This window comes from Artibeus jamaicensis, unplaced genomic scaffold (assembly GCF_021234435.1).
Source record: "Artibeus jamaicensis isolate MK-2021 breed Jamaican fruit bat unplaced genomic scaffold, CSHL_Jam_final contig_3176, whole genome shotgun sequence".
NCBI classification, from domain to species: Eukaryota; Metazoa; Chordata; class Mammalia; order Chiroptera; family Phyllostomidae; genus Artibeus; species Artibeus jamaicensis.
In genome coordinates this window covers 6,916,249-6,931,350 of record NW_026521740.1, presented here as the reverse complement: position 1 = coordinate 6,931,350, position 15,102 = coordinate 6,916,249, and the positions used below count along the sequence as shown (strand labels likewise).

Genomic DNA, 15,102 nt, shown 5'->3' with positions numbered 1-15,102 from the left:
AAATGATGAGCTTATACAATCAATGATTTCCACCAATCCCTTCCTGGTTTAGGACACTGTGATTATATGACTTGATTTTGCAATAGTTGACGAAAAAGTGCAGTAAGTTGGTAAAGAGAATTGGCACTGTGGCAAAGTGTGGCAAAAGTACATATATATAGCTACCACTGCTTTTATAACATATTTTACTAAACCACACTCTCCCATTAATATTTGAAATATCCCAGGACAACCAAAGAGGCATATTCAACTGAAGAAATTTATTTACTTTTTTTTCTAGGTACATAGATGACAATTATAGACAAGTTTTGATACATAGGAAAACCCTTCTGTCCTTTCTCTTTTGCTAAATGAATCATCACAATAATTTTTACAATTTTTAAAACAATACACAGCTTTCTTGGGCTGAAGCAATCGCAAGAACATATTGGTACTGGTATATTACAGCTACTTACAATGTTTAAAAACAGCAATGGAGAAAAATAAGTTATTTAAATACTGATTTCATATACAGAAAGTGCAATGTTGTTAGTTGTTATATAACTTGCTTGACAGTTGTTTTATCAATTTAAAATCAAGATGACTTGGACTCAGACGACGAGACTTATTTTTCTGAAAATAATACAGCACAGGCACACAGCACTGACTTGGTGAACGGACTTCTTTTGCTGCAGTTATGAAAGCAAACTTTGCTATGTCAGGAACTGATTACCAATACACCAGTAATTTCCAATGCTGCCCACCCCCAGGTTCAGGACAGAGAAAGGGGCCTCTGACTAAGGCAGGCCTTAAAAACATCTATCTCCTACTTGGTTATTTGGGAATGTAACTAGTGGTTGGGGCTGGCGGCATTTCCTTCTCGACAGCTTCAGTGACAATTCACACGATGCGTATGTAGCTACCTGAGCCTGGCTACCAGGCCAGGTTTCTTTTGTGCTTCCCAGAGACCATTTTCTCTGTTCCTCCACATTCCGAGCCGGGTGCACCTGAGTCAGCCTGCACGTTGCCGACACCTGCCTTCTCCGCCCACAGGTGGCCCCAAACCACCTCGGTCAAAAGTCACACACAAACACGGAGGCTTTTCCAGGATCAGATGAAAAGTTCAAAGCAAAAGAAGACCAAACGAGTATTAATGATTTAAAAAAAAAAAGGATTTACAAAAGCACAATAAAGTAAAAAAACAACCTCAGACCTTTCAGATTAGGAAGACCTTCCCACCGACAATTATCCGTGGTCCCTGAACTGGAATTCTCTCTGCAGAGGCAATGCTCTCCGGAGAAGAGCTGACAACTTACCGTTTGGCATTCTCAAAAGCTCAAGCTCGGAAAATTCCTTTTTCCGGTGCCATTTTTACTTCAGTGGAAACGTTACAGTGAAAGTGAATGAAAACTTGGAAGTCACACAAGAGCCCTCTCCCCCTTTACCTTTCGGACCTTTGTGTGGTGTTGGTGCAGCGTAAACCAGGAGATGGGCCTGCACCAACAGCAGAGGAGCCCGCTGAGGGCGGGGTCTCGGTCGCAGGAGGGCCCTGCAGCCTTGCTCCTTCTGGGGGCGGAGATGGGGGTTTCTGCTAACAGGGCGGTCACCACCCACCGGGACAAAAATGGGCTCTTTTGAAGGGTGCCACAGAAATTTGGCAGTGTTAGCCTTTTATCCGAGATTTCCACAACTTCTTCACATGGCACCTTACAGAAACTATTATTACTGAAGAAATATATATATATAATTTTTTAAAATGCATACCAAGGCATGAAAAAAGTTTATCACCTGAGAACATCCTTTTCCTCAGAACATGGATACAAGTATATAAAGCAAACACTAAAGATGGCTTTGTAATGAACAAAATCGCTTTTTGATGAAGGCTTTGTGTTCCAAGTGTTCCTATTGTAAATAATCACATTCAATGCTTGGAACAGTGCTCATGGTAAGAACATAAAGCAAAACCGTTTTGTAAGCAATGGGAACCTTCCTAGTTTAGTTGTCTGACTTTCACTCTGCTGGAAAGTCAGACGCAAGACTAAAAAGAGGAAAGAATAGGCAGAAATCAGTGGGAAACAATGGAAAATATGCAAATACTTAATACACAGCTAAGGTGGTTTGTCTGGCTCCACAAGGAACCTTTATTTGAATTAAAAGAACTATCTCAATAAGAAAAGAGGAAAAAATAACATCCTAATGGTAAAACTGAAGAAAAAACTTAAAGAGCTCTCTTAAACTAATTCCCTTTTGGAAAACGTCTTTCTGGACAAGTCAGCCTTGCACGGCCGCTGGGGAAGGCGGACTGTGGGCAAGCTGGGGGTGGGACGCGCGGGTGGAGACATTGGGAGGCGAGGCAGCAGCGCTGTGCCACGGTGACCACCACGGCGACCACCACGGTGACCACCACGGTGAGGACACCGCACAGAGTCAAAAGAAAGGCAGTTACTATACACCCCCAACCCCCCCCCCCCCCGGTCCCCAAACACTCCCATGTACACACATGACAGCTTGGTGAATTTTGGATAGTTTTTCTCTGGAGTTTGTAGTTGGTTTAACAACTGAACACCGGTATGAAATTGGTGCCTGAGACACACTCCCACAGAATAAGCCACGTTAGAATGAGATCATCAGAAAAGCCCGTTTTCTTTGCTGGAAACAACCGGATATGTGAGACGGCAGTCTAAGCGGAAGATCTGGAACTATGGTTACAGGGTAGTGAACACGACTTAGATAACTGCTTGAAAGCTCGTATTAAGGCAAATAAAAGCTGATTGCTAGAAAGCAATTATTAAAATGTCTCTTGTTTATCTAAAGGAGAATAGGACTTTCTTTTCCCTAGTGCAGACAGATTTTCTTACTTTTGAACCAATGAGCACGTCAACCGTGTACAGTCACTCCCGAGTCTGTTACTTTGGCCTAGCTAAGCCTGCCTGGTCCTCGGGTATCCTGCAGGGTGACGGGCAGAAGGTCAAGGGCCCTATCAGAGAGGAAACAGCTGCCCCTCCCTCTGCCCCCAAGCCCTCTTCCTGGCGCGCCAAGACAGACCGGAGGCACAGCATTTGTGGCGAGTTGGCATCTTGGTTCTATTCTGTTCTGGAAATAAAAATAAGCGCTTGTGTTTTCTTTGGGGGGTTGAAGAGAACCACACCAATTTCCTCAAAGGGGCTTTTCTGGGAAAGAGAGGGTCCCTTGGTCCTATGCCGAGGCTTTGAGCTGTTTAGCCGCACACTGGGCCGCTCCCCTGGATCTGGTCTGCTTGTCCCGGGAAGGAGCAGTTGCATCGGCATCGTAAGCACAGTGAAAGGGTGGCTCTCATCCAGGGAGGTCCATCCTGGGCCTGGCTACATGGCCTCGGAGCCTGGCGGCAGTTTGAAGAGTCTGGCGGCAGACACGAGCTTGCTTATGTGTCTCTCCTCGGTGATGCCGGCCTCCTGAAGGCAAGTGTGGGACAGAGAAGGCACCTGGCCCAGGGTGCTGAACCCCGCTTCGGTGAGGGCACTGGCGTACATGGGCAGACCGATGGAGATCAGCCAATCTGACACGGACGAGATGCAGCCGGGAGAGAGGGGCTTCCTGCAGATCTCTGTGAGCCCACCACTTGGGATCTGGAAGAAGAGAGAGAACAATCTGAGGACGCCTCCACACAGGCCATCAGAGGGCCGAAGCTTGGATGCCCAGAAAAGGCCGCTGCCAACACAGTCACCGCCATGCTACCAGGACACGAAGATGCTGGGACATGTCAAAGACCAGGAGTAGCAGAAAGAGCCCTTCCTTAACTTTTCAAAGGCGAGAAAAATTTTCAAGGAGGTGTGTGAGGCTCTGGAAGGTGCTCAGAATAAAATATAGCCCCAGTCATGTGTCCAACTCTCCAAACTGTGAGCATCTATCTATATCTCTGGCTGTGGTGTCTCACGGTGACACACTCTTCAAGGAAGCATCTCTTATAGTCAGTCGCCACACACCTAAGGTGACTGAGTAAAGAGGCAGTCCCGAGAGACAGTGTGGAGAGGAAAATACTCAGTGATCGAGCGTTTATAAAGCAGATTCTCTTGAATCCATATTAACAACTAGCAGATTAAACATTTTATCAATATAGTTGCAAAGAATCTAAAACAGTAACAAGTACTGGCTAGGGCAGGGAAGTAAACCCTTATACTGGATGCCTGGGAAGACCAAATGCTGTACCTTTCAAGAAGTAACTGACCATCTCACCTGCAGACCCCTGGGGTCTTGTGCAGCCTTGACGACGTACACCCTCTTAAAGTAACATGCCCTCTGAGACGAGCCTCAGATGCCTAGGAAGGCTTATTGAAAATTAAAAACTTGGAAAAAACCTAAATGTTTCATCAACATGGACTGGCTAAACCCGGACACACTCTGAAACACTGATACTATAATGGAAGTTTAGTGAGAGAACCAGATTTGTGCTCAGACCATGGAAAACAACCAGGTTTCAAAGCCGTGCGTTTACTACTGTGTACGTGCAGGCAAATGACCGGATGGGCTTTCTGCTTTTTCATAGTGCTGGGAGTGTGGGTGGTTTCACTTTTTCTCTCTCTAAATGGTGTTTATGTAAAACTCTGGGGGCTGACTGTGGACTGACTCCCCAACCGGGGGTCTCCTTTGACAGTGGCGGCCCGTCTGCTCCTCACGAAGCTCTATGATGAAATGGGCTAGAACTTCGGGGCGGGGCTGCTCACCGCCATGCGGTGCTGCTTACGAAGCAGCTTCACGCGGATCTGGTCCATGTGGGCGGCGACGTCCCTCTCTGGCTGCTCCAGGTCTTCCGCGTATCTCTGCACCAGGGCCTCGGGAATCCCACAGCGGCCGTGCTGGGTGGGGGGGACAGAAAGGAGGTGTCAGGTGGTGTGGCAAGGACCTTTCTTTCTCCCAGAACAGCAAACACACGGTGGGAAGGATAAGACATTGAGCTACTAGGAAATTGCACCTCAAGTTTTCACTGCGAGGGAATACGTTTTCTCTGTAGTCAGGATGTTTTGGAGGGAATACTTTACATGTTTATGCTTTGGGTAGTAACGAACTCCAGGAAAATGTTTGGAAACTCAATCATCCCACATTTTGGGGGGTGAATGCCCTCAGCTCACTCGGCCTGATCGTTTGGCAAAATGTTTGTTTGAAGACCACTCCTGAACTGCAGAGGCGAGGGGCAAACTTCTTACTCTGCAGATGTCTACTGCCACGCCTCAGCTAGTAGGACTGTATCAGCCGGCCGGCATTGACCGTGGACTAGAATCCTCACTGCTTCTCATTCACAGGGGTTTATTCCCCAGATACTAAGGAGAAGGAGGATGTCACTGTTGGCATTCGTGGTCATAACACCTTTATAACGAAGACCTCCGGGACTGCATTAGAACAGAGCTTGCATTTCCAGGAGCCACGTACGGCTCTATCCATTCTCGTTTGTTTTCAGTGTCGTTGTGGGACTGGTTGATCTACTCTTTTTTTTTTAAATGAGAAATGAGTTTTCATTATAGAGCTCAATGTTTTTAGTACCATGGCATTTCCACATAATCTTTCCCCTGTTACCCATACAAGGTAATTATGTAATTATTATATCTGAATAGGGTTCTATAATTTTCAAGTATGTTCACATTTATTTTACTTGTTTCTAAAAATAGCTCTAAGAGGTAGGTATGTAGGTTATTATTAATTTCATTTTACATACAAGAAAATGAAATGTGGATTTGTTAGTGTCTAAAAATCACACATGTTGAGTTAAGGGAGGAAAACTGAACCTCAGATTTGTCTTCTCCTCTAAACCAAGCCTTTCAGGAACCAGTCCTGGTACTGATGGGCAGTTCTCCCTGCAATGTATAGCTGCCAACAATTAAAAACAGGCAAAATGAAAAAGAAAGAGAAAGGAAAGCAGCTCCAAAGCTGTATTTGCACTGAACCTGGACACTGTGCTCCCACTGGTGCCACCACCAGGTGGCAGAGGCCCCTGCTGTGGACCCCCTGAGCTCTCACTGCCACAGTGGCCCCCACCTCCAAGCTGACCTCCTGGGTTAGCTGAGGTTCCTCTCGCCTGGCTGCTGAGCTCATGAAAGCACAGGCCTGTGAAGTGGGGCCAGGGCCTTTGATACCTTGTCAGAATACGGTTCCTCGGTGAGATCGATGCCTTCAGCTCGCAACTTGTCCTCAGTGAGCATCTCCAGATCCACCCCCCGGGCGCAGGAGATCTTCCTGCTCAGGGCCGGGCCCAGCTTCACGCCATGCTCCTGGAGGCTCGCGCTCTCGGGCAGCTCTGAGAGCCAGGGTGGCGGCCTCGAGCTCGGAGGGCTGCTGGGCTCCTGCCTGGAGGGAGGTCTAGGAGCCTGGGGTGAGTGGCAGTCGCTGGGGCCGCTGGAGCCGCCCTTTTTCAGGGGCAGGCACGGTGCACTGGGGGCCGGGGGGCCGGGGTGCAGGCCGTTGGCCAGGGCCAGGCGCTCTCTGCTCTTCTTGGCAGGAACAGGCGGAGGCTGTGCAGGGTGTCTGGTGGGCGTTTTGGCCTCAGGGCCCCTCTGCTCACCTTCTTTGGTGCCCGGGGGGTGACAGTTTCCTTCAAAGTCGAGTCCTTTTCGGTGGCCCTCAGGAGCAGTCCTTGTTAAACTGTGTCTGACTCCGGGAGGCTGAGCATCACGGGTTTTGGGTAAACACGGGGGAGGGGACAGGCTACGCGAAGGGGCTGCCCTCGAGCCGCCCGGTTTCTTAGTAGTCGTTTTCTGAGGGTCAGAAAACCTGTTGCTTTGGGTCAGTAGCAATGCATTGTCAACGGCAGAATCTCCTTTGGGGCTGGGGACCTTGGCGATGGAGGGGGCTGGCTTTTGGGGCACTTCTGGCGCAGTCTGAGGGGAGGGTTCCGTCGCTGCACTAGGCACATCTGTTCCAGCATCAGGCTCTCCCTGAAGGTCGTCCAGGGAATGGGATCGGGGCCAGGCCTTCGCCGGCTGGGGGCCCTCCAGGGTCTCGCAGCTCCGGCAGATGGAGACGGGGAGGCTTCTCCGGTTTCTATTGAAGCCCGTCACGCAGGGCGGATCGCGGTGCTCGAAAGCGTGAGGGGTCAGACCACGGCCCAGCCTGCTTTCCTCCCCTGGCTTCCGTGTGTCCGCCGACTTCGGCAGAGGCAAGGTCGGGTAGGTGCCCAGCTGACTCCTGCTGAAAGACTTCAAGCTAGACTCGGTGGAGGACTTGGCAGAGAGGAGGCCAGTTTTCCGGGTTTTGCCTGCGAGACAAGGGAATACTTTACAATCACCGCTTGAAAGGAGAATCAAACTGATGTGGAAAGGTGTGCTAACTCTTACAGCCCATTGCTGAACTGCATACACCAAAGGACAGAAAATCACTGTTCATGACATCAAGTGACAATAGGGTTATTATGGTCTTGTTTTTATTCTTAGAAAAAATTCTAAAGCCTTCATAAATGGGTGCATGGAGGCTGGATTAACTGAGTTACGTGGTAAGGAAGTACAGTGTGTCAGGCAGTAAAGTAAGTCTAGGCCTCTTGTCTGTCCCAGCTGCTGTCAGTGTGGAAGAGGGCTGATCACCTGAACCCCACCCAGAAACCACACAGATGGGATTTCTGAATAGTTTCCTGAGGTCATGGTCACAGAGGGGAGTCGGACTGAGTTCTGGGACAGGTTCTATAAATGGTGCCCCCTAGGACTGATTCACTACTAACTTCTCAAATTACACCTTCCTCTAAGCCCGCCCCTCTTAGTGTTCTGTGTATAAAAGAAATGAATCCTAGAAATGAATCCTAAAAGTAAGTGAACAAGCTTAAGTGAGTATTTTGCCTGAGGCAACCTGTAAACTATTGACAAGGTTCTAATTCCCCATGAAACGTCAGCCCCGATTAAAACAAACTGTCAGACTAATAAGTGAACCATCAACCGGACATAATTTGCTTATGTGACAACTGTTGATTGGTATCGACCATACCACGGATTGATAAGCTTCACTGAGAATTCAATATCCTTCCCCACCCCTGCCAAAAGCTCCCTCATATATTCTATTCAATTTTGTCTTACAAAACTGTGGTTTATGAGCCTCTAACATGGTTCCCAACCCACTGATGAATTGTAAGCAGCAGTTTAAAAAGCTTTGCTTTAGTCCAGGGGCATCAAACTTATTCTTACCGGGGGTCCCATCAGCCTCGTGGTTGCCTTCAGAGGATCAAAATAATTTTAGGACTGTGTAAATGTAACTACTCTATAACTGTTAAGGAGCTGAAATTACATTTGGCCCTTTGAAGGCAACCTGGAGGCTGATGGGGCCCCTGGTGAAAAATGAGTTTGACACCCCTGCTTTAATTTAATAACTGCTCAATAAAAATACCAACCCATGGGCTACACAATGGGATTCAGATGGCAGCTAGAAAGTGGCTGCCCTGACCATTTCTCATGAAGGTCTTCCAGTAACTGAGGGGAACCCTTTATTGCTGCTTCTGGTCTTACTATAAGTAGAAGCTTGGGGGAGCCACCCATGGTGGTACTGAGGTCACCGGGGCCCATTCCACTGACAATTTCTCTGAAATTTCCCACCAACTGCCCCCCAATTGTTGGACAGGAAAGCAACAGATGTGTGGCCCTCAAATCACCCTCCTCCCCGGTAACTGCTGTGCCCCCAGCAGCCGCTGAGACACTGAAGATGCCACTGCTTTGTGACCCTGATGGGTGGGCAATCTGGTAAATGGTTTTCCTTATGGACCTGATACTTCCCAACACTCAAGTGTTGGTTTTTATTGCGTAAAGAAAAGGACACAGAAGACACACAATTTGGGTTTTACGGCTGCCCGTGTTTTGGAGGGGATTTGTCCACCTCGCACAGCAGCCAGGAGGAACGGATATCAGAAGCTAACTATGAACCAGAACAACAGAGAGGTCAGAAAGGAGAAGATTAGTCCTGAGTCCATCATGGTAACAGAGTAACTCTTTTTCAGGAAACAGGACTTGGGCAGCCAGTCATTTTCAAATGAAGCTTCATTTATATTGTGAAATAGATCAAAGCTGCAGGGTGGCCCTAGGCAAAAGCCCAGGCACAGCCCCACCCGCTCTGTGGCCACCATCCCTCCCACCATCCCCTGCTCCACCCCCGTGGTCCCTGAGGAATGCAGGACCCTGCCACGGGTCACAGTTAAAAGCCAGAAGTTATGAACTGCATAAAACACACTGGCTCCTTTAAACACACCTTCGTTTACTTTCCCTTCTATGAAAATGCCTTGCTAGTGAGAACTAGAATAGACTGTGCAGCCTGATTTAATATCTGAATAAACAACAGGCAGGGCCAGAGTGGGCGAGGTCCCATGTCTTCAACTATTAAGTGGACAAATCCAAAAAGATGAAAAGCCACATCTATTCTGAGAACATCTTGCTTTTCCAGTGCTTTTGTCTGAACTATACACTGCCGGCAATTTCAGGCCTTTGTCATGTACCTTGCACTGCCTTCCAAATGAAATCTATGGCTGGTCCTGCTGTCCCCAAACATCTGTCATGCGCATGCAACTGTGGAGGACGTATTCTACCCGCCACCGGGTCACACAGGCCACCGTTTGCCGTGGGTGTGGGAGGGGCAGAGTGCTCCCACTAGGGGCACAGACACAGGTTCTCCAGTCACTCCCAGTGGCCAGACCGTGGGTGGGGCTGGCCCAGCCATGCGCACGTGGGGAGCGTGGGGACCGTCACTGAGCTGCAGCCAGGCTTTCCGAGGGAGAAGGAAGTGCCCTATTAGATGGGGGCAGTTGTGCTCTGTGTAGCTGGTTGTAACTCTTGAGATTTTTTTAAAAAACAAAATATAGTATTTTAAGATGTAACCATAGACCCTTTATTTTCAGAGATCTAGCTTGCACCAAAAAAATGAAGTGATGAATGTTTGAATAAAGTCTTTTCACTTTCTCTTCCTATCAATTAGGTATGTTCAGACTGTAGCCTCTGATGGACCACTGCCAGAACCTCTCTCCGCGGAAGGAGTCGCCCCATAACTGTGGGCCCCAAGCTAACGAGCCTGTCTGCCTCACTGGCCAGGCCCAAACACAGAGGGCCACCCCAGCTCAGGCTTCCTGTGTGTGGAAGAAGAAAAACTGAGCTGGGGGATGATGAGCTGGCGCCCACGAAACCAACCCTGCGTGCCCCGGCGTGCTTATCAAGCACTCAGAGGGGCTCCTGCAAACCCTCATTCGGCAAAGACGCATGCAAAGAGGTCCCCTGTGGTATGTGCTGCCTTTGTTCTTGTTTAAAAACAGGTGCACTTATTTTAATCAAGCCATGGTTCTTGCAAGTACTTATTGCAGTAACAAATACAAACTACATCCCTTCTGGCTTCAAGTTCGGTGAAGCCCAGGCACCTCTGGTTGATATCGGATGCCACCGAGTGGAGTGAGGACCTGAAATGCACGTGGTGTCGGACAGTGAGGTCTAAAGTACTGGCCGGGAGCCTCTCAGGAGCTGGGGGGGTGGGGGTAGGCATTGGCAGCTGAGGGGCGTGGTCTGAAGACAGAGCAACGGCTGCAGTCACTATACAGTCTGTCTGTCTGCTCCCAAGTCTGTGAGATGTGCCTTGCAGGGTCTGAGTGATAGTCAGTAACACATACATAAGCTCCCAGTGCACTGCCCAGTTCCACAGTCAGTGTTCAGTAAATGCTGAGTATTGTCAATATCTTACTGCTCTGTTTAAGTCTTATAACTATCCATGAAAGGGAAACTTATCTTACTATTTCAGAAGTAGTAAGGGAGCTCAGAGACATGAAGTCACCTGACCAAAGTCTTCAGCTCACAGATGTTCTATTCAAGGCCCAAGCCCCTGGTCCCCTCACTTTAAACTCCATGGCTCTTTTCATGACCTACACTGGGTGTGGAGACTCTAAGGGTCTCTGGACAGTGGCAGGCTAAGGGTCCCTTTCCCTGACACTCTGACTCACAGGGTTAGTCTTGAACACTCACTCCCTAAGAGGGACAGAAAGGTAAGGGATGAGAACACTGCTGCGGTCATTTCTCAGGAACATCAGTTGCCTAGATTCTTGAGGGGCATTCACTCTTCCTAAGGATCTTAATTAAGCACCAATAATCTTGGAAAAATTCCTCCTTCTATTGCCAGGACTTCGCAAAAGCTCGGGTGGAGGAAGGGAGACAGCCACCAGCCAAAGCACAGATGTTAGAAAGTGACCCAGAAGTTCGCAATAAAGATGCGCGCCACGTTGTCTGTGCGGATGTTACCGTTTTCCAGGTTCTCACTGCTCTCGTAGCATCCCGAGTCTCGGGGGGAGCATCCGCTCAGGCCCTGGCTGTCCACGAGCAGCCTCTCCTGGGACCCTGACTGGTCGCTGTTGCCTGCAGGAGGGGAACACGAAGCATGAGATCACAGAGGGAATGAAAAGCGGAGGTTTCCAGGTCAACCAGAGCCTGGCTTTACCCTCAGTGACTGACGCGCACATGGTGCTTGTTTTAGGCTTAGGCTCCTGGGAGAATGAGGTAAAAAAAAGAGTAACATCCAAACATTTTTCTTTTCTTTTCGAGTATCACATGAAAATAAATTTGGAGATTGAGAGTACATACTTGGAGTATGTTGATACCTGGAAGTTACTCAGATGGTCACTTTGGCCTTGGGCCCAGTCACTAAGACAAGAATTCTGAGCATCGTGTCCACAGTGGGGGTGGGGGGCAGCAATCGGAGGGCCGGTGCCATGGCGAAGCGGCGCAGATGTTAAGCGTGAGCATGTCCCCTTCACGAGGCAATGTTAGATCCTCTGCCTTTTGGAAATCCCTAAGATGCGTGTCTTAAACTATTTGTCTCATGCTTTCCAAACTGAGAAGCTAATATAAATGAGTCAAATGAAATGCCAAATTTTATTCTAATTTTCAAGCAATCTGTGGCCTCGGTGACACAAGGGGACATAAGCCCTGTGCCAACAAGAGCCCAGGGGTGAGTGCCCGTGACGGCTGCACCCAGTGAGCAGGCTTTCCTTCTCTGCATTGGGTCAGCGTTTCCGTTCAGAGGGCCAGGCTCCGGGCACGCTCTACCCGGGGTGCCCAGTAACGACTGTCCCTGGGGTGGACAGCTACATTAGAAGGAGGCCTTTTAAAGAGGCGCAGATGCTCCTGTGGCGTGAGCGTCTGCCTGGTGCGAGTCACGCGGGGAGTCCCAGGGGCCTTCTCCAGACAGCAGTGTGGAGCATCGCACAACAAGGGCATGTGTGGCCTGACCTGGGACTGCGGTTCCGGGAAGAACCTCTTTGTATTACTGAGCAGAGCGTGTGCGTGGTCACGTTACACAGAAACTAAGAAAATATCTTCTACATAAAACAACCATGTTGCACGAGGAATGACTTTCCTTTTGTCTTCCCTGCCCTACCACACACACAAAGAAGGAAGAAATCAACAGACCAGAAATCTGATGCCTTTTCTCAGGTCATTAAAAAAATAAAATAAACTGTGGGAGCGCAGAGGGACTGCCATTCCACCCCCGGGCCGGCTGTTTCGGCGGCCCGCCCGCCACTTCCTGTTTGCATCCGACATGTGGAAAGCATATTATAACACAAATCGTGGCAGAAACCGTGGCAGAGCAGGCCCTTAAATTAGACCCCCAAGTTGGGAAGCGCTCCTTTTAAAATGATTAATGAAAAAGGAACTAGTTGGAAGCACAAGAGCAAATCCTACCCTGTCCCTTGCACAGGAAGTGGAACATTCTAGGGTGATGTCCTCATTGTGTGGAAGGGTCTGCGGATTTGGAGTGGCCTTTGTCCCAGCCTAGCATGTTATTTAGGGAGTAGCATTACTTCTAAACTGAGGGCTTGGAAGCATCATTTACAGCCCGGGAAGGGGAATTAACGTAGTTTGTCCCGGTAAGACAGTTCAGTGTACTGCTTCAGCTACAGCAACTCCAAGGTGCTGATCAACAGGACTCGAACTGAAAACTTGCCCCTGCCACTGCACGAAGACACAGCCCATGTTTGCCTCTTTAGGGATGCCACTGTCACCAGACACAGCTCGGTACCTGCCCAGAGGGCAGGGGCCATTCACACTGCCTAGAGAATGGTTCAGTTTACAGAACCATGAGGCATACGTCAAGGGGTTACTGTCACTTTCTTTCAGTCGGCAGCTACTGAGCAGAAACCTACATCAGAGAGAACGAAGAGGCGGGGTGCCCCCTAGATGTGCAGCAGAGTCAAGGCCGTATCCTCTCCCTGTACTGACTATAATCAATGTCAAGGTACAAAGAGGAAAGGAGGTGAGCTAGAACCATGACACTTCTCACAGACAAACAAGAGCAGAGGACTGGGTTGTGGGGCTGAAACCCCACTGTGGTCGGACATGAGTCTCTCCCACAGGGAACCCAGCAGGCAGGCTGGCACTGCCCAGGCCTGGGCGCAATAGGGCAGTTGGTGGCTCTGCTTCCTGCTCTTTGGGGGGCTGAGCTGGACGAAGGTTCGCAAGATCTCCGAAATCTGTGTCGCTCTCTGAATCTGTCCCGTGTATGGACATTCAGTTGGACATACATCTACTGTGTTCCTCTGCGTTACCGGTCATGTAGAATACTGTTTAAACACAGAACTGAACTGGACATAAAATCTTAAAATCTGGACCCAGGGTCTTGTCACTGATCAGCACCCCCGAGCCCCGGAAGCCGCTGTTTTAGAGCCGATACAAGAAGTGCTGTTTTATGCGTTAGGAATGTTGTGGCGGCAGCACAGCCTACGTTTGAAATGAGATTTGGGAAGAAGCAAAGAGCACTCCTTGCACATCTGAGTGAGCATCGCTGCTGGGCAAAGATCCCCTCTTACAAAAAAAAATAAAAAAGATTCCCTCTTGCAAAATAAAATCTCTCCTGGTGCAAACCACAGTATGTGGTTCCAGGAAGGACAACGGGTCTGAGCCAATAAGATTACAACAGAGGCTCAGCCCAGAGCCTGTGTTACATTCAAGTTTTTAGCATTGCTCCTCTTAGGTTCTGAATGGTGAAGGACAAAATGGGTAGGGCTCATAAACCAGCTGTTCTCCGAATCTGAGGAAGAGCAAACGAGCTATTTTATGGAGCAGATGTGGTCCAGAAGACCAGATGATTTAACTTTAATTGCTGTTAATAAAGCTGGTTGGCCACGCCAGGCCCTGGGCCAGGCTCTTTAACTCAGAGCCGGGCCACAGACCCCCAAGACACAACGCGAACACTAAGGACACCTGGTCATAAACCACCACGTGCTGCAGAACGCAACTCCCTGCAGATCTGTCAGCGAAGGCAGTGCGTTTACCTAAGGTTCAGACATGTCTATGATGGCGCCTGGTCCCCCCATGTTCTCAGTTAATTTAGGGGGAGGGCCTTCTGAGCAGAAGTAAGTGTCCCTGGGCTGAGAGAGACACTTGCTTCCCTATCTCCTGGGTCCGATACCTTCAGTCACGTATAATTTTTTTCCACCATTAACCACAGTTTCGGTGTGTCTTACCAATAGAAATGCTATTAGCCACTGATATCCCTGAAGCAGAGCACGTGAAATAAAAGGCATTGGAATTCAGTAACTGGAAATGATGCTTCCTTTGTGATGAGTAATTTCAGGGGTATTTCTCATGTCAGACTGAAGAGTAAAGAGCAAGATAAGACTAAGTTAATGGAGCACAGGATGCCATGTATTCAAATACACTTCATAAAAGCCGTGAGCCCACTGAATTCCATTCACGGGCTGTAAAAATGAGCTATCATTTCAGCCTCTGCGACCGAATTCTCTGCTCTGCGCATTCACAGCAGCCTTTTCCTGCTTTTTTAATGGAAGCTGAAGAATTTCACTTATTCACGAGCTCATCTATTCAGTGAGAAAAGAACTCGTGTGTTTGAGACGTGATTAACCCTCGGCTGCGCAACACACCTCCAGTTGGTCAGGCCGGTTCCTGCCCAGGAACCCTAAGGACCTGCACAGCCCGAGAGTTCGCAGCACGACGTCTACTGTGTTTCTTCAGGAAACTGTAATTCCCTTCTCAGCCACTTGCAGCAGCATTTCCCTCAACTACTACCGGGACCTAGACACACGCCAGAAACGACATCGGCAGTAAGGTCTCCCCTTGCTCCCACTTTGCCAGGAAGGCCTGCCCTGGGAATAGTGTGTCTCTGTGCTATGATGACATCACACAAAATCGACCTCGACTG

At 48.9% G+C, this 15,102-nt stretch overlaps 1 protein-coding gene across 5 annotated transcripts in view; it reads right to left on the bottom strand.

The window, feature by feature from the left end:
• Positions 1-245: 245 nt before the first annotated feature.
• SASH1 (SAM and SH3 domain containing 1) overlaps positions 246-15,102 on the bottom strand; it is a 164,128-nt gene continuing 149,271 nt past the window's right edge. For all 5 annotated transcript variants that reach the window (XM_037156811.2, XM_053663433.1, XM_037156807.2 and 2 more), the window contains 4 exons: positions 11,187-11,300; positions 6,084-7,201; positions 4,680-4,811; positions 246-3,584 (listed from right to left, as the gene is read on the bottom strand). In XM_037156811.2, the coding sequence (XP_037012706.2) occupies positions 3,321-3,584; positions 4,680-4,811; positions 6,084-7,201; positions 11,187-11,300 (1,628 nt within the window). In that variant the 3' untranslated portion in view covers positions 246-3,320. The remainder of the gene's footprint in view (positions 3,585-4,679; positions 4,812-6,083; positions 7,202-11,186; positions 11,301-15,102) is intronic.